This window comes from Marmota flaviventris, chromosome 3 (assembly GCF_047511675.1).
Source record: "Marmota flaviventris isolate mMarFla1 chromosome 3, mMarFla1.hap1, whole genome shotgun sequence".
Taxonomy (NCBI): Eukaryota; Metazoa; Chordata; class Mammalia; order Rodentia; family Sciuridae; genus Marmota; species Marmota flaviventris.
In genome coordinates, this window is record NC_092500.1 from 30,346,379 (window position 1) to 30,366,583 (window position 20,205).

Here is a 20,205-nt window from a genome sequence, read left to right on the forward strand (position 1 = left end):
TTGAGCAATTCCAATTTCAAATGGTTAGATCAAATTGTATTTTCATTGGTAAACATCTTACTATTTACACTAGGTGGCAGTAGATAGAAGAGAATAAAATGTCTGAAAGCAATCTCTGGACAACTAAACTAAGACTGAAAAGAAAATAAGTCACCTCCAGGTTGTTTGTCTTTGCCTTTGATGCAGACTCAGTTTACAGCTGGAGGCTTGGTTGCTTTCTGCTTTATGGAACAGCCAGAAAGAAGCAGAGTGCCGGCTGGCTGGACAGTAGTCCCTCATGTTCATCCTACACAGATTTTTCCCTCCTTTACTGTAACAAGGCAATTACTGGACACATGCAACTCCATGCCTAGCACCGTTTGGCTGGATAATTATAAAATGTTCTGTTTCTGAAACGACATGTATACCCATCAAGACTGATAAGTGTCTTAAAAATCATTCTAGTCTTCTAACTGCCAGCTCAGCCTTCCTTGCAGCAGTGTGGGACTACTACAGTAGTGTCTCCGCTGCTATATCAACTTATTCTTTATATTCTACACATCTCTCACAGATTAACCTTTCTAAAGTACACTTTAGATGTCAACTTTTTCTGCTTTGCCAAATCCCTTCACCCTTTATAATTTGACCCTTGCCAACCTCTCTAATTGTCTCTTTTTTCTACCCCGTGCAAAAAGTACTGTCAGCTTTCTGCCACTGTGCTGAGAAATGCTCTTTAACTCATCTCTCTGGTTTTGCCTTCTAAGCCTTTTTAAGGCCGCATTCAGCCACATTTCCTCCATCGGAAGCAGCTCTCACTGTCTAAGCACTTGGGCAACAGATTCTTCTGGGAGGTTCTTTAGTGCCTTCCTGTTAGAACCATTCATTTGACATAAAGTTCTGCATCTGTCTTTCCCTTTGTATACTTCTTTGTATTAATGTTGTTTGAATTTTTGTTTGTTTTTGGTCTGTTTGGATTTTGAAATAACTTTCCTCAAAGGTAGTCATCATTGTAGGTAATCATTCCCTTGTTTTTCTTTGTATTTTTTCTATATATGTTTAAAATATGTTGTTCACCTATAAATGTTTTTGGACTTCATATCGATGAAATCATATTGAATATTTATTTCTGTAATTTGCTTTTTCATTTAATATTAAGATTTTTAGATTTATGTATATGAATTCTGAATTTATATTTTCAGATGTTGTACAGAGTTTTTTCATTCATTTTTTGCTGTGCAGTCTTGCAGTTAGTTTGCCACAATAGTAATCCCCATAATGTATTTTACTATTAACAGACATTTGAGGTATTTCTAGTTTTTGGGGTTTAAAACATTTAAACAATGTTAAAAACAAAGTTGATATCATTGAATATTCTAGTTTTTGTAATCTGATAGGTGTTAACTCGTATTTTCCTTTAATTTTACTATTCTTTAATTTTCTCATTACTAATATTTCTGAGCATCTCTTCATATGCTGATTAACTGTTATGTTTTTACTTCTATCGTATTTTTTTCTTGGGGTATAGCCATTTTTCACATTGATTTGTAGATTTGTGTATTTTAGATATTTATCCTTTTTCCATTTTAGACATCATAATATCTCCTCCTTTATTATCTGATTGTTAACTTTGTGGTATCCACTATTAAACAGAAATCCTGATTTTTTTATATAATCACATCCATTTTTTTCTTTATGGTTTTGCTTTTTCAGTTTTTAAGATGATTTTCTCAGCCTGTGTTTACAAAAATATCTTTTTACTTGTTTTATAGCTTTAGTATAACAATTAGTTTTCTGATTTATTCACTGCCTGCCTTTATAGTAGTATTACTTAGGGATTCATACAGTGACCTGTTTTTCTCAAGTATAAATCCTCTGTCCTCTCTTATGTTCCCAATTGTCTCTCACTAAATTTATTTCCCATATATATTTCTAAACTCTTTATAGCATGGCTTTGTGTTTATTTGACTCTTCTTTAATGTCAATATAAGTTTTATTCATTTTTCCCCATAAGGTCTTATATTTTTATATATTTATTCTGATATATTTTAAAATGTTTATGTTATCATAAATGGTGTCTTTTTAAATGTCATGTTTTCTAACTGTATGCTTGAATGCAGAAATGCAACTGATCTTTGTATCATGATTTGGGGACTAGTGGTTTTGTAAAATTCTCTTACTAGTTTCAATGATTTAGCAATAGATTCTTTTGGGATTTCTTCCTAGGTAGTAATTGTATCTATCAGTGAAAATTTATTTAATCTTTTTAAATTCTTGTATCTTAATATTTTATTTCATTTCTTATCATAATGAACAGACTAGGATTTTTTCTGCATCTTTTTGAGGTGGGTCATTTTATTTTACTTCTAATATTCCCTTATAGGTGAATTACATTGATTTCTAATGTAAAAATTACCTTGTGTTCCTGAGATAAATTCAACTTTTTTATAGTCTTTTTAAATGGATAGATTTGGTAGACTACTATTTTGCAAACGTTGTATGTATCCAGTTTCTGTACAAATAGCATCCAGTTTCTTGTGGTATCAAAAAAAAAATTATATTAACTTTTTTATGTATATGCACAGATTAATCCAAAGCTTGAGGTAATCGATTTGCAGATTTCTACTCCTCCTGTTGTGGACATCCTTTCTTTTGATTCTACCACAGTAAGTTTTTCGTTTATTTGTCTGTTTGTTTTACAGTTATGTGGAATTTAATCATTTGACACAATCTGTATCCTTAAAAAGTATGTAAGGGAGAGTATAAAATGTGGGCTAAGTAGCTTAACATTTTAGCCTAGAAAAATTTTGTACAAAAAGTCACATGTACAATGTATCTCAGCAGCCACAAGGGGGAGAAGTGCCAATTTTCAGAATAGCTGTTACTTCAAAGGCCTTGTGCTCTGTCTAGTTAGTTACCTATTAAGGAACCATGTAGTTACCTATTACTGCATAGTAATAGGTAACTGCATAGTTACCTATTAAGGTGACATTTCATACCTATTAAGGTGACATTTCACTTGCTGTGGCAGAACATATCCCCCACTTTGTTTCCAGATGTGCTAAACTTACTTCTAGACTTCTCCTTAGAAGCTATAGGACTAGCACAGTCATTTTATTTTATTAATCTCTTGATGTATTATCCAGAAACTAAATATATATAATTCTTGGAGCTTATTCATTTTGTCCAAAGTCTCAAAAGATTGAAAGTTTGAGCCTTTCAACTTAGAAGTTAGCTTAATCTTTTTTGAGGCAAATCATTGCCACAGTCAATCCAGCTAATTAGTACAAAACTAGTGTTGAGAACAAATGGGAAAAGCAGCATGGCCTTTGGTGACACTGCTGTTATGATGTCAGTGTTGTTAAATATTTGGGATAAATTTTCAGTGTGTGGCCAAAAGAGGAAACAAGACTAAACAAGTAAACAAAACAGAAATTCCTGACACTATAGCATGGCAAACTCTCCAGTAGATCTCAAGAATGGTCATTTCTGTAGAGGAATTCTTTGGATTACCAATCCACTTTATAGACTCTATCTTATAATACCAGAAAACATTCTAATCATTCAAGGGTCTTCTAAGTACTCTTGCAGCTTTGCAGGTCCTCAGGTCCCGGGAAATGCAGATGTTCTTGATAGGCAGTGTGCTAGGGAGGTGGGCAAAACTGCCACCCAGAAATAAGGAGTGCCAAAGTCAACTAGTCTACATCTTAGTACCCTAACCCAGGGAATGTGGTATATGTGAGACTTTGAGAAGACTAGTTGGAATAACAAGCAAATGACAAGTTTAGCAGTTCTCTTATAAAACAGAGTGTGATTATCCACAGAAGGGATAATATTACCGTACATATGTGAAATTATAATTTCACTGAAAGACGCATAAATTGACAAGTGAGATTAATTTTTTAAATGTTTGCCTTCCCATTAATGTAGTAGAAGTAATTCTTGATCTGTAGTGTTCTATATCCATTGACTGTTTTTCTTTTGCTTCTGAAAAACAAATCAGACATATCTATAAAAGAGGTTTTTTTTCTACTTTCACATGGAGCACAATTGTACTAAATATTTTTGGCATAAACTTTGTATGTGATTTAATTTAAAAATCCAGAGAAATATTGGAAACAAAAAACAAACAACAATAAAAACAGTGTTTATAGATAGTTTTTGTTGTTGTGATTACTATTTCTTTTGAGGATTTGTTTGGTTTTTGTAGACTGGAAAATTTTCCTTAGAAGTTCATTTCATTAAGATAGGACATAAAAAGGTAATCTTTAGCTGGACCTGGAGGCACACACCTATGACCCCCAGCTACTCAGGAGGCCAAAGCCAAAGGATCACAAGACCAAGGCCAGACTGGGTGACTTAGCAAGACCCTGTCTCAAAATAAAAGATAAAATGAGTAGGGATGTAGCTGGGTGGCAGAGTACTTGCCTAGCATATACAGGGTCCTAGGTTCAATCCCAGCACACACCCCCCCCCCCACACACACACACACAAATTGTACTGGGGCATTTAGCATTAGCATTGATTTGGCTTCATGGAATATCCCAGGCTCCTTCTTTATTCTCTCCCAAAATGGATGAATATGAAGTAGTTTTGGTTTTGGTTTTGGTTTTTGATTTTTTGTTTATTTTTATGCTGCTGGGGATTAAGCACACAGCTACAATTCTGGTCCAAGAAGAAGTTGTGGCGATTCTTTTTTAACTTACTGTAAATTATTTTGAAATACTCTAGGACTATTGCAATTTGTTAGCTTTGGGTAAATTGCTTTCTAAGTTTTAATGTATTAATTTTAATAGTTTGTCATACAAATGAACAAAATGAAGTTGATAATCTTACTCTTCCTTTGATTGTCAAAGCACCAGACTATTCTTAGAGAGCTGACACAGTGTTCTTATCTCTATCCTGGTAGCTGTGCAGAGTGTGAATGTAATGTATATACTTTTCTTTAGAATTAGGAATAGTATTTCAGGTCCAATTGACTATTTACAATACATTGAAGTCCTACATTATAGAATGAAAAATTCAGTGATCTACAATGCATTGTTATTCCATTATCAAAATAAAAACTTACTGCATGAAGACATTACCTGAGATGCTAAGGAGGGTGTTAAGATGGTTGCCTGAACTCAAGAAGCATGCAACCTAGCCAGGTAGAAATAATCATGTAGGAAATAAGTCACTTTCAAGACACTTGGTGCCAACAGTACATGATTGTCAGAGAATGATTGCTGTGGGAATATTCAGAAGAGGTCATTATTGGACTAAAGGAAATGGGAGGACTTTTATAGAAGAAAATTGTGGTGAGTCCCTGACCTGACTCATTCATTAAAAGTAGATGCCTCCAAAGAAAATGAAAATATGTACCATGGTCATAAAAGTGTGTCAGTCCAGTTTGGGGTCTTTATGTTGCTACCTCAAGAGATGGCAGATGTGGTAAAACCCAGGAAGGATACCCACTCATGTACACCTACACTTCTCAATAAATATTTATTAAGTAACAGTTCTGTTCTTTAAAGAAAGGAACAAAACAAAGATACCTGCCCTAGAGTTCTAGTCAGGAAAGAAGCAGTTTACTAATTAAAAAATAAATAAGCAAACAAACTTTATAATATAGTGGACCAGAAAAACATAAAGGTAAAAAACGTACTAAAGGCAGATGGGAAGAGGATTGCAGTTTCAGATGCATGGGCAGGCCAGGATGTATATGACAGGTGACATTTAAGTAAAGAACTACAGGCATGAAGAGAGTGAGTAGAGTGGGTATCTAGGAACAGCACTCCAGGTGAGTGGGAACAATAATAGAAGGCCAGACCTAGAGTGATATAGGAGCTACCAGAGGGTTTTCTGTAGAAGAGAAACATATTTGACTTATAACTTAATAGGAGAATAGGAGCTACCAGAGGGTTTTCTGTAGAAGAGAAACATATTTTACTTATAACTTAACAGGTTCACTACGGCTGCTGTGTGAGAACAGGAGGCTGCAGGTGGTGATGGAGGGATAGGTGACTCATTAAGAAGTTAATAGAATAATCAGACAAGAAGCCGAAGCAGCTTGACCCAAAGTGGTTGCAGAGAGGAGGTGATGATAAAGGATCTGATTCGGGATATATTTTGAAGGCAGAGCCAAGAGGATTTCCTGACAGATTGGTTGTCGGTTGTGGGATTCCCTATCTCCTTTCCCCAAGGACAGCAAGGTGTGGCCCTAAGTAATCTCAGGGTAGCTGAGAATATCTCCTGGCTCTGCTTCCTTTTGGCAAAGGGGCTTCTGGGAGAGAAAGAATCCTAGTTTTCCTGTCCTCAGTTGTAGGATCAGGAAAAGCAATCAACTAAGTCAGTGCAAGAGACATTCTGCCTTTTCCGTGACTTCGGGATATACACCCCTTCCTAAATGACATTTAGATTTACATTTTTCAGCAAAATTTCTATTTTGGAAAGATTTTGGAAGTGGCCTATTTTTTAGGGAGAAAAGGTCATTCACATTCATGGAGATCTTTGTGTGGTATATGCTGCCTGAAAAATATTGATGTATTGACAAACTGTATGGACATACAAAGAGTAGACTTGCAGATACAGAGAGAATACGTTCATGGATGTTGTGGCAACAGTGCATCCTGGTTACCAGACAACATTGCGTAACTAGTTCAGTTATTTCAGTTCCTAACTGCTTATGTAAGCAAAGATTTGGAAATACTTACTTGAAAGAACACAGTGTATGCAAACTTAAATGTCTCAAAACTAAAATTTATAACTTTAAAAGTATAAAATGGCATATGCAATTTATCGTCCCTAGATTTCCTCTTTATTTTTCTAGGAAAGTTCATAAAAATCATGCTATACAAACCTCCTGAATTATATACTTTTCCATATGCTAACTTTCCTGAATTTACATATAGACATTTAAATTTGAGGTAGATAAGATTCTTTTTAAAGTTTTTAAACATTGCAACAGCTTATAAGGCTACACTGATTTATAAATTTAGTGCACAATGAATTCTAAAACTAAGTATGTTTGTAACTCTGTGGCTGCTTAGTAAGCTTTGGGAAACAGGCATTTTTATGGTATCTTCAAGCATTGGGTCAGTGATCCTGCACTATCTTTCTCCTGCCCCTGTTACTGTGTGGGTTAGGCATTTGTAAGATCCAGGCCTTTGGACTCACTAGTTGGTGCCTCCCTTAATTTATCCTCTTTCACTAAGAGAATGTTAGTCTTATAACTTCAAATGAGAGTAAATATGCCATTAATTTTTTATGCATTAGTTCAAAAAGTTAAATGTTATGTACTAAGATACTTGACGGGATAAAGGAATTCTTAGAAGATTTAAGAAATAGTCTAAAAATATGGCCTTTTGAAATTGAAAGATGTGAAGTAATTGTCAAAGGCATTTAAAAATTAGGATATACATGACATTAACAGAAGTAAGTAAGGAAAAATAAATTTCATAGCTCTCCTGCCATTTGGAAATAGAAAACACATTTAATATTTCCTCAGGTACAATCTTTAAGATAGATGAAATAAAATATTAGGGATGGGGAAGAAACTATTTCCAAATTGGTTAGATCCTTGCTTTTGAAGCACATATATTATAAAAACTACCAACAGTTGTGAATGCAAGGCTGACCTTTAAAAAAAAAGTGCTTGAAATTTCAACAATAACAACTAAAATTGTCAAATTCATTAAAGGAACATGGCACCTTTTTTCAAAGAGATGTGTGTAGCTGAGGCTAGCTGTAAAATTTATAAAGTTAGTGATACTGAAACAGAAATAAGTAATGGGTCAGAGGCTTTCTTCTTTTTTTCTCCAAATTAAATGTGCTCTTTAATAAAAGTGATGACAATAACTAAGTCCTAAATGTTTAATTAAGATTCACTGAAACATTTACTAATTTGAGTTTCTTTCCCTTTAAGTTTCAGAGTCACAGGGAAAGAAAACTTAATGAATTTACCAAAAATTTTATATGAATTCAATTTTTAAAAATTATCTAGTTAACAAATACTTTATGTAGTGGGACTGGTCCTCATTCCTGCTGACAAAAGTGATTTAGAAGTTAAACTTCTCTATATGAAATGTGTTCTTTTAAAAAAAAAAAAAAAGGAAACTATCCAAAAGGATTTTATAAACATGTTATTTGGAAGTCCAACAGAATAAATACTTTTTTCAATTTCCTTTAGAAAATTAGCACACATCTGGGAACTGGAGGTGTTGAAGTTTCGGGTATTATTTCTGCCTTCCAACTTCCTGAGACACTATATTTCTAAACTGTAACTCTTGACTGCCTCAGCAATAGTGAGGGTTCCAGGCCTGGGAATCTAAGCCACATCCCGGGTTCCCACAGCTGAGACTGAGGCATGCTGAAAATGCCCGACAGCTCTCAGCCCACACATCCAGCAACAACTGGTTCCTTCCTCTTCCTGTGGAAGAGCAACATCCTCTGAGATGAGAAGAAATGCAACCTGAGGAATGCAAGAACAGCAGTGAGCTTTTCACACAGGAAATTATGAGGGTGGCACTCTGGAAAGTGCTGTCTCCCGGACCATCAGCGCAAGAGCTTCCTGCTGACCCAGAGCACAGTTCACTAGGGAGTCAAATGCCATTTGGGGGCTGTTGGAGTTTCAGGAAAAGGTGTGAACTTAGCTTTCAGCTCTTGTGTTCTTCTCTGCCCGTCTGGTTTTTAATTGTTTGGTACTGTGTAGACTGTGAAGCGGATTGGCTGCTCCTTTTTCATTTGGCCACTTGAGAGTAAATTAAATTATCTGGTAGAAATACTCCGCAAGTCTACTAAACAAACTTTCAGTCAGTTCTTTGTGCTTTATGAAGTCAAGTTATGTAAAATATATTAGGGCTTCAGAGAAATTAAAACTTTATCATCTTGGTTAATTGACTCTTAAGGCCCAGTGCTGGTCCTTGCCTCAGCCCTTCTGTCTTTTTCAATTTCCTTTCTTCTGCTTTCTAAGACAGTCAGACATCAGTAGAAGCCATCATACTATGAAAACATCATACATTCTCAAACACAAATAAAACTATGTTAAAATTTTAACAAAATTTAGGTTGACTCAAAGTGACTTTTATATTTAATGAATGTTGTAAAATAACTGAATTTCCTATTTTTTCCTAATTCCAACAGTGTTTTGCTTTTCTTTCACTTAAGATGATGTGACCATTAGAAAACTCAGGTTTTATAATCGTATGTACTCTTTTTTATTAGAGCTTTATGGTTATACATAGCAGTTGGGAATCATATACTTTTAAAGCTTTTCTGAACCACTGCAGAATTTTGGTGTAGGTTTCAGTGTTTATGATGACAAAATTCTTTTGCTTTTTATGTATTTCTTTGGAGTATTTTGCTAGAGCACATAAGAGTTCCTTGTTTGTTTTAAATTGAAGAGGAGATGAAGAAGGAATGCCAGGCATTTCCTTTTCCTTTTCAGAATGTCTTTTTAATGAACATTCCTCTTTCCTCCTTGTGAACAAACCATTTCAGTTCAGCAAGGGCCTTCCAACCTTTCTGTTTAGTTTCCTGGCCCCAGGGAGGTACTTGTTTCATGCATTTACTATCTCTTCTCCCTGTTTTTACAGACTTCTAAGCTTATTACTTGTTAGTAAGTAATAGTAACAGATGGAATAGTATATACCTCATTCTTTGTTTAATGACAACTAAATGCATTGTGAAATTGACTCTGGACTAGTGGAAAAAATGTTTTGCAGGACCTTATCCAAATAAGTGGCAAAAAAGTTAATATAGATGGAAGAGTAGTATCATATTAAATTTCCTTATTTTCATAATCATACCATGATTATGTAAGGGAATAGTCTGGTCTTGAGCACATACCCACTGTAGTATCTGAGGTTAATGGGCATGGTGTCTGCAACTTCTCGAAAGATTCAGAAAAAAAAAAAATTACCTAGATAGGCAATTATTTCAAAATCAAAAATTAAAGAAAACAAAAAAACTGTATTTCCCTATGTCACAGGTAAAAATACCCCATACATATGAAAATACATACCATCATATGAAAAAAAAGTATATAACAATTTTGTAAAGAGAAAGTGTGTTTATTCATTCAGTGGAATTCCTCTACTAACCCGGGCATTGGAATTTGTCCAAATTCATCTAACCAATAAGTAACAGTGCTGGGTTTTGAACTCTATTTGGTTTTGGAATATGTGCTTTTAACTACTGTATATTATGTTTCTGAGGAAGTAACTTCCTTAATTCTACAAAGAATAAATGCTAATTTTAAAAATGAGAACACATACATGTATTCTCTCACAAAATGAAAAAAAAAATGTATTGTCAGGAGACAACCATTATTAACTTTTGAAATGTAGTCTTCCAGGAAGAGGTGGGGGTTATTAGAGTCCAGAAACTAGGACAAGAGGCCTTGTCCTCTAGTCCCACAAACTCAGACTCTATGGAACTGAAACCAAATGTACAAGGGGCAGCAGCCAGGTAATGCTGGAATAACCAGGGTGTTAAGACCTGCTGCAGGAAGGGGCTGAGGGAAACAGCAATCAGACAGGGAGAAGCGAGTCTCCCCTCTCTTCTCTGGCCTCTGGTCTCCATCTCATGCCTCCCATTGGCAGATTCTGATAGGAAATCAAATGACGGGAGAAAACTCTAGTTTTCAGAGTCCTAGTCTCTGTGATACAGAACAGAGACTGGTAGAGTAGATTTGGAGTCAAGAGACATATTCTGTATTACAGGTAGGCATTTTTTTTAAAAAGCTTTATAAGGCAAACTCCACTTTAGAATGAGCAAATAAATATTGATTCCTACTAGTACCACATGAAATTTTCTATTTCCTACACTTTTAAATATACTAGGCATTGTATTTAATTTTTATTATTAAGTGTACTTTAATAAAAGTTTTAAAAGCTTAGTAAGAAATATTATCAAGTGAATCCCATTTTTTTTAGTTACTTGGAGATTTTAACTTTTCTCATTTTCCTATTGCATTGTGCATTTAAAGATTTGATCTTCATGTCATTTTAATTCAAAGCATTAACCGTTGGCCATATTCTACAAATATGTTTTTCTCTTTTGTCATTTCTATTTGAATTTTGTTTCTGAACATTGATAGATTTATCTGCATTAACTATTTGAAAACAATATATTTTGTTTATATTTTATGATTTATTTAGATTCTATGCAAAGAAAGTCCCTTCCTAAATCCCAAACATACCTTTAGCTATTCTTTTTACTTTTAACAATAAAATCTTTTTAAAAAAGAGAGAGAGAGAGAGAGAATTTTAATATTTATTTTTTAGTTTTTGGTGGACACAACATCTTTATTTTATTTTTATGTGATGCTGAGGATCGAACCCAGCGCCCCGCACATGCCAGGCGAGCGTGCTACCCCTTGAGCCACATCCCCAGCCCACAATAAAATCTTAAATTCCAATGTGAATTACCTTTATTAAACATTATATACTATTGGAGACTGTCTGCCATCTTATTATTCTGTTTGTCCTTGATCCATTCTTAGACATTGTTAATTGTTGTAGCTTTAGAATATTTCTTTAAAATATGCAGTTTTGCCTTCAATTTTAAAATATTTTTGCCCTTTATATATCTATGTGAACTTGAGAAATATTCCATTCTCAAAAAACATTCCATTGAAATATTGATTGGCTTGTCATTAGACTTATAAAATAATTTAAGGATAACTGCCCACTTTACCATCTTGAGTTGCTCATCCAGGAATGTAGCATATAGATCAGTCTTTTTAAGTTTTACTGCATCAGATTTAGGAACGTTCTCATCACATACCTGTGGTTCCCATAGAAATAGCCACCATTTTTCATATTCTGCTTAGCATTTTACCTCCTCACTTGAACATGCATGCAGATTCTCTCACTCTATAATTTAGCCTTCAAAAGGTTGGGCACCCTTCCAAGAAGTGAGGAAGTAAGGAAGGCAAGCAAGGCCTGGATCTGACTAGCATCAAGGCTAACTGACGGTCCTCACCAAACAGGTAAAGATACCCAGTCTGCATACATGCCTTGTCACTTGCCCTTGTCAATGTGGTTTAACCCAAGTAAATATTTCTTCACTATAGTACAGTGGCTAAAGAGGCATGCACAGTATAGGAGAAAAAGAAAAAAAAAGAAGGAGTGCTAAGGACTTCTAGTGAGGAGACAAGTGGGGAAATCAGCCCCAGAGTCAACGCTAGTAAGTAATTTGTCTTGAGGCAACTTTGAGATTTTACATTTTGCCTACTCCCATTTGCCAAGTAGGTAAGCCCTAGACATGCACTATATGTTAGCGGGCACAGATCTTTAGCATAGTGTTAAAATTCTCATTAAAAAAAAAAAAAAGACAACTGTGTTTAAAATATTGTCTCTTATTGATTATCCAAAAGATGTGCCACTTGGCATGTTTCTTACAGGTACTCGAGCCAGATACATGGATATAGCTTCCTGGTATGAATAATTATTTCATTGATCACATCTTTAATCTATATCATAATGATAAAATGACTTTACCTCTGTTGGCAGGCTTATTTGTTACTCTTCTATTAGTTCCCCTGGCTTCTCACCCCTGTCCATCACTAATTTAATTAATTAATTTATTTATTTATTGCGCATGACAATACAATGGTCTTTTTTTTAAAAAAAAAGAAAAAAGAAAGAGTGGGAGAGAGAGAGAATTTTTTAATATTTATTTTTTAGTTCTCGGCGGACACAACATCTTTGTTTGTATGTGGTGCTGAGGATCGAACCCGGGCCGCATGCATGCCAGGCGAGCGCGCTACCGCTTGAGCCACATCCCAGCCCAATACAATGGTCTTGACATCATACATTTGAATCAAATAGGGTATAATTTCTCATTTTTCCAAGTGTACAGGTGGCAGAATCACATTGGTTATACAGACACGTATATACATACAGCAATACTAGTGTCTATTTTATTCTGCTGCCCTTCCTATCCCCCTTCCTCTCCCCTCCCCTCCCATTACTTCTCTCTACCCAATCTAATGTGACACATTTTTTTTTCCCTCACATCATCATACATGTATTTTGTATAACAATGAGGGTCTCTTTCCATCTTCCATGCAATTCCCCTTCTCCCTCCCATTCCCTCCCACCTCTCTTCCCCATCTAGTGGTAATCTTCTTCTCATGCTCTTCCTCCCTACCCCATTTTGAGTCTTCTCCTTAAATCAGAGAAGACATTCGGCGTTTCATTTTTGTTTGTTCAGTTTTTAGAAGAGGAAATTCTATGTGGCAGGAACGTGTGTGTATTTAAGTTTTATTTGGTGGTGTTATTGCTGTAAGTTCTGGTGGGTGCAGGTATATTTCCTGTATGGAGTAGATGAAAATATTAGTTTACATCACATTTAGTTAGTGTGATTTTTATAAAGTTAACCCTATTTTCCATTGGTTTTTATTTTTAAACAGAGGTATGTTTTCTTGGTAAATATCCCCAGCTTATTGTTTTGGAAATCTTGTGGGCAGGACTCAAAAGCATGCCTAAACCCATAATATTTTGGTTGTTTTTGTTTTGGGTTTTTTTCCCCTAGTGATTTGAAGTGCTTTTACAATTATGTAACTGTTTGCAGAATTCAGGCTATTTATTCCAGCCTTTATCTCCTGGCTGTTACTATTGGTCAGAGCATGAGTGGCCATTTTTCCAATGGACTCAGGCTCCATGTTCACAGCTTCTCAGTCTCAGTTTGCATGTCTTGGACTGATTATGTGGCAGAACTGTGTGTGTTACGGTGTAATGCCTTGTCCTATTTGGAACTTTGAAAGAAATTTTGTAGTTCACTTGGGCAGTTCTTCTATTTGAAACTTCAGGTTCAGTGAAATGAATTTTTAACCTACTTTTCCCATTCTCTAAGGGTAATATTGTTATAAAATTTAAACTTATTTTAAATCCAGCATCAGGCAAAGTGCCATGATATTCTAAATTTAGAAATATACATTCTGAAGATAATGATTTAATAAAATTTCCGAATGTTACATAATTAAAATAATTCATTATTTTTTAAATAGAATTGTAAATTTTTTATTAAGATCAAGGGAAGACAATTGTGTGCTTTGGAATATCAGTTGAAATCTGAGAAATTTAAGAAATGTGCTCTTCCTGTTTTGTACTTTTAGAAAATTCTATATAATTTTTGTACATTTGAGTAGCTGATAAAATTACTAAAAGAAATTTAAGATGTTAACACAATTTTAATTTTATTTTGTTCTTTCCTTTTATAGAAATTATTTCTATAAAGTGCTTTGTGAATTACAACAGTAATAAATACATGGCTGTTTATACATTTGTGGCACTGATGTATTAAGGGTCCTAGCCTTCTCAACTCGCCTGTGGGAAAAGTAATCTATGTCTCATATACAATTCAATGACATAAGAAAATTTAAGCATATGATTGTCTCTAAAAATATTTTTTAATTGAGTATGTGGACAGGCTTACCACATAGAATAGGGGAAAAAGTTTTAATTTTAAAATAAACTGTTACTCATAACAAGTGTATTTGAAACTGTTGATTTAGAGAACAGATATTATGAATATTTAATTGTTAAGATCTGTTTATCTCTGCTAAGTGCTATGATTATTTTTATGTATTTATTAGTCAAAGGAAATGACAGTCACAGGTTTTACATCCCTATGACCATGTTTGTGAATATATTTGCTTATTTTTAGTTTCTACTTTAGCACTCTTTCCAGGCGGTTCTCTTGGCAACAGTAATATTGCTTCTGCCTGTCGTGCGTTTTGTGCTTAATTGCTCTTTCGTTCTATCTCCCCACTACTACCCATTATATCTTTCATACAATGGCTCTTGCTATTCTGTCCAACCATTAACTCAGGTAATTTTTTTTACTGTATTTTTAGTCAATTTTCCCTGAATGTAAGGAAAAATGGCAATTTTTAAGGATTTAAACATTTTTTTAAAGGGGGAAAAAAGGATGTACTAAAAATTTGTATATCCTCTCTTGCCGCCATTCTTTCCTGAACTGTTTTCCACCCCAGGGGAGGAGATTTGTATTTGACCACAATAGCTGGCATTTGCTTATTTCCTCTGTTTCTTATATACCTAGCACAAAAGAATCTAGAGTACTCATAGACTGCTACATGGAGATTGGGGCCAACCAGCTGGTTAGACTGGAAAGACTGTACATAGGGAATCAATTACTCTTCTGCCCATTACACTTTCGACCCCAAATAGTGTATCTTGGCAAAATTAGAAATACACTCAGAATGCTACCAAGAGATGAGCTGGGTTTCTGTAGGAGCAAAGCTCAGGACATGGACTTTGTGGTGTCAGCATCATGAAGGAAAGTGACTCAGCCTAAGTCAGGGGCCAGCTCAGTGGACACTGCTCACTTGTGAAAAACGAACATGCCAGACTCTAGGTCAGAGTGGGGGTGGGGAGACTGTGAGTGGGCTAATGTAATTTGCAAAAGCCATCATGAAGGCTCATCTGGTATATCGAGAATATAAATTGAAGGACTGACTAATAATCACTAGAGTGCATCAGGTGGGCTCAGAAAAAGGTTCCCTGTGAGAGGGGATAAGCTGAGATCTAAAACCTTGCTACTCCAAATGTGACCTGTGGACAGTTTGCTAAAGCACCACTTGGAAACTTAGTAAAAAATGTAGATTTTCAAGTCCCACACCCGACCCAACCACAAGATACCTGCATTTTGTAAGATCCCCAGGTGATTCATGTATATTAAAGTTAGAAGAAGTGCTAATCTCAAGCTTCCATAGTGTTGAAATAAGAGGATTAGAAAGTTCTCATTAGAGAAGACAGGCATGCAAAGACTGTACTGCTTGGCATGGTCTAGGAATTGGGCCCAGGGATGGACAGGACATTATAGTGAGCCAGCCTGGAAAAGCTTGTAGCGACCAGACATACAGGCCTTTTAACCATTTGGTTCTTTTCAGCTTGAAAATATCTTCCCAGCAACAAAATAGACTAGTGGAAACCAGTTCAGAATTAAAGTCAGTAGTCCAGACAAAAACTGAAGATAACTGGAATTAGGATTATTTTAGTGGAGATCAAGAGAATGGAATTCATTTAACAGATATATAAGTGGTATAATAAGATCTATAATGAGTTGGAGGAAAAGGAGGATTATTAAGGATAATTCTTAAATTTCTACCTTGGACAATGATGTGCCATTCACATCAATGTAGGTGGTTTCCAAAATTTCCCATCGTGAGTTTCAATTTCAAACTCATGTTGAGTTTGATATGTCTTTGAAATATCCAGGAATACATAGCAGGTATGTCACAATGCACACATATCTGGAGCTTAAGGGAAAGATCTAGACTGAAAAAAAAAAAAAAAAGTGAGAGTATTCTGCAGGTATGTGGTAATGAAAGCACCAGGCTTAGATGAGATTGAGAGTACAGGGTAAGAAAGAGGATTTAGCAACATAAATGATATATGTCTCATGAAATAGATACAATTAACCTCAATCTGACTGTACATTGTACACATGCATTGAAATGCTACACAAATGTGTGCATTTGCTATGTGTCATCTAAAAATATGTATATTAATAAAATTATTTTTAAAAAAATATTTAGGATTGGACCTGGAGGAATTTAAATAAAACAGTATGATGAAACAGGATAAGTTTTCAAAGGAGTCAGAGAAAGGATAGGAGGAAGCTGGGAAACCAGAGAGCATGGTGTCATGGCAGCCAAGGGAGAAGGAATGGTAAAAGTCAACATGACTCAAAGTCCAGAGAAGGATTGAAAAACTCTTGTTGAATTTAGCCAAGATTATTAGTAACTTTTTGTTTGGTTGTTTGTTTCTGGGACAGTACTAGAGATTGAACTCAGGAGCATTCTACTTATGAGCTATATCCCCAGCTGTTTATTTTGTTTTGAGACAGGGACTCTTTAAGTTGTCCAAGCTTGCTGTGAACTTGTGATCCTCCTTCTTCAGCCTTGGGAATAGCTGGGCTTATAGGCAAGTGTCCCCAGCATTAGCTATTGGTAATCTTAAAAAAAAAAAAGAAGAAAGGAAAATTTTTTTTTTTACTTTTTACTTTCAAGTGAACACAATATCTTTATTTTATTTCTATGTGGTACTGAGGATCAAATCCAGTGCCTCATGCTTGCTAAATGAGCACTCTACCACCGAGCTAAAAACCCTGCCCTATTGGTAACCTTTTGAAGGGAGAAGGGGTGAGCTAAGGAATCAGCTAGAATAAATAAATCCAGTAATAGTGATATGTGCTTAAATTGCTATGAGACCAATTAGTGGAGTAATTAAATAAGGAAAAGGTGTGATGTGTTTGGGGGTACATGCATGAGCCCTGGAGAATAGGGTGAGGGACAGAAAGCATCCCAGACCTCACTGGTCTGGTACAAAAGCTGATTCTGTAAGAATTTGCCTGTAATGAGGGGAACAGAAAGCATTCAGAAAGTGCAAAGACAAAGAGAGGGGAATGAACGCAGAGAACCGTGGACATTTCCTGTTGGCCCCAGCACTCAGTGGAGTTAATGAATAGCAAGAGATGAGACAGGAGAGAGAAGATGAGGATGAAACATGAATATCTTGAATGCCATTTGAAGGTGTTTGGATTCACCTTAAGAACTTTGGGAAAACCTGAGAAGGATTTTAAACCAGGAACATGACAAGGAAATTTGGATTTCTGAACAATTACTCTAGTGAAAAAGAAGGGTTTGAAGGAAGGAGACCAGAGAAGTAGAGAATTAGAATATTGTGGTAATAATCTAGATACAAAGTAGTAAGTGCCTGATCTAGAATAACATAGGAAATGAGATAATGAAGAGAAAGTTCATAAGTTGTTTTCTGATTACACATGGGAGGAGAAGTAAGAGTCTAGAAGATGCCCCAAATTTGGGGCTGCTAGTAGATAAAGGCACAATTTGCTAACACAGAAGAGACAAGGTGAGCCGGGCATAGTGGCACACACCTGTAATGCCAGCAGATTGGGAGGCTCAGGCAGGGGGATCACAAGTTCAAAGCCAACCTCAGCAATTTAACAAGAACCCTGTCTGTAAATAAAATATATTTTTAAAAAGGCTAAGAATGTGGTTTAGTGGTTAAGCACCTCTGAGTTCAGTTTCAGGTACCCCCAAAAAAGAAAGAAAGTGACAGAGAAAAAGACTAGGCTTGGATATGAGCTTCTAGTTGGACATTAGAGAGTTAAGAATCTTTATATGATCAGTCAGGTCATTGGGTCCCAAATGATGACCCCTAAACTCCACAGTAAATGAGATGATTATGATAAACATTATTTTCATCTTATTTATCAGGAAGATCATTAGATGACTGCTTATTTGAATAATACTGATAACTTGATAAATTGTGGGACTGAAATATGAAATAGAAAGAAATTCCTTATGTTTACCGGCTGTGCATAATGAACATGCTTTGGTTGTGTCGTGACTTCCTCGTTGAAACTTCCTGCTTACTCATCTGAGTTTGAGCATGAAGATAAATTGTCATAATTCTATAGCTTTCATGTTCGAATTCTTTCTGACTCCTGGCATCTGTGAAAAGTATTCTTTGAGGTTTATATTTAGTATTTAAATGTCATTTTTCCCTGAGCTGTTTTCCCCCATGGTAATTGTTAAGAAAATAGTCTTTTTTAAAAATAGCCAAAGTCATTATTTTTATTGTCTTTGGTTTCACCAGCAAAATAAGAAAGGAAAAGAACACATCCTTTTACATACAAAAAGCTTTTGAGGCAGGAGAATCCCAAGTTCAAGGCCAACCTAAGCAACTTAGACATGGTCTCAAAATAGAATGTAAAGGTCTAGGGATGTAGTTTAGTAGGAGAGTACTTGCATAGTATGTTTGAGGCCCTGTGTTCATTATCCAGTACCCCCACCCCCTTCAAACATACACATAAAGTATGGAGGGAAAATTTCTCTCTATTAAGGAGCATAGTGTTATTATTTGATTTTCAGTTATATGATGATACTCTACTCATAAGCCATTTAAGAATTCTGTTTTTTTCTGGAGACTTTTATGCCATAGTTTTTCAACTGTGTCCTGTTATATGATCTTTAGTCTTTATCAAAGGATTAAACATTTGAGATAAAATTTATATATCTAACTGCTCAATGTTAGATTGACTTTCTTTGCAATTATCAGAAAATCATTTTTCATTCATTAAGATGATGGAACCAAAATTTCTATATAAATATTTGAATTTTGCCTGCTAAGTTTCTTTTTCCAAAGTGTTATAAACATTTTTTTTAGTTAGCTGCCTGGAAATTGAAATCATTTACTCTTTTTCAAATTACATTTGAAAAATGTCTGGGTTTTTTGTTGTTGTTGTTTGGGGTTTGTTAACAGCAGTTTTCATTTTAAACATATACTTAGAATACTATTTATGACTCAGAATTTATTAAGTATAGTTCTTCTATTTAATTAAATTCCTATCTGCCTTTAAATAGCTTAGTATTTAATTCAAGAAACTGAATATATATATATAAATAAAATGTATTTTGACCTGCCAATGTGGTAGGTGTTTTTTATATATACAGTAGAGAAATTTTAAGTGTGTGCTAAGGCACATGGAAGACTGATTTATTTGCACACGATACTGAGATTTTTTTTTTTTTTTCCAAGAACAGCTCTCAAATCTCAAAGTGAAGATCCAAATGTGAAGTTTACTAATGCACTACTGAAGTTTAAATCTGTGGCACAATCATTGTAAACATGGGTTTTGTCTGTTTCCCAAAATTGATTTTTGCCTTCTGATCTGTAATTACTGGAAAACTATTCCCATTTTTGCCAAACTTAATTTCTGAGTTTTGGTACATAAGTCATTATTCAAATTTAAAATGACTCTAATTTTAATGCCAACAAAATTGGTTGTAGTCAAATTTCAAAGTAATAATAATAATTTGCCCCCCCTTTTAAAAATACATATATATATATATATATATATATATATATATATATATATATGAAAGATTTTTAAAATGTGGAACCTAATAGATATAGAAACATCTTTAAAGCAAGAGTTTTATTTACTACACTGTGTAAGCCTTATGTAGATACTTAGCATGTCATCAGCATGTCTGAAGTTATGACTCTCAACAGGTCAGAGTATTTTGACTTTCAGTGCAGGGGAAGGAGGACAAGATGTGATGATACTGATGATGATGATGATGGGTAATGAAATGCCAATTGTAGATTAAATCATTACCTACCTTCTGACAACAATCATGCAATGTAACCCAATATTATTATCTCCATTTTACAAAAAGGAAACTGA

At 34.9% G+C, this 20,205-nt stretch overlaps 1 protein-coding gene across 2 annotated transcripts in view; it reads left to right on the forward strand.

The window, feature by feature from the left end:
* The window catches only part of Poc1b (POC1 centriolar protein B), an 85,824-nt gene that overhangs the window by 49,693 nt on the left and 15,926 nt on the right, over positions 1 to 20,205 (forward strand). For both annotated transcript variants that reach the window (XM_027955437.3, XM_027955512.3), the window contains one exon: positions 2,562 to 2,642. In XM_027955437.3, the coding sequence (XP_027811238.3) occupies positions 2,562 to 2,642 (81 nt within the window). The remainder of the gene's footprint in view (positions 1 to 2,561; positions 2,643 to 20,205) is intronic.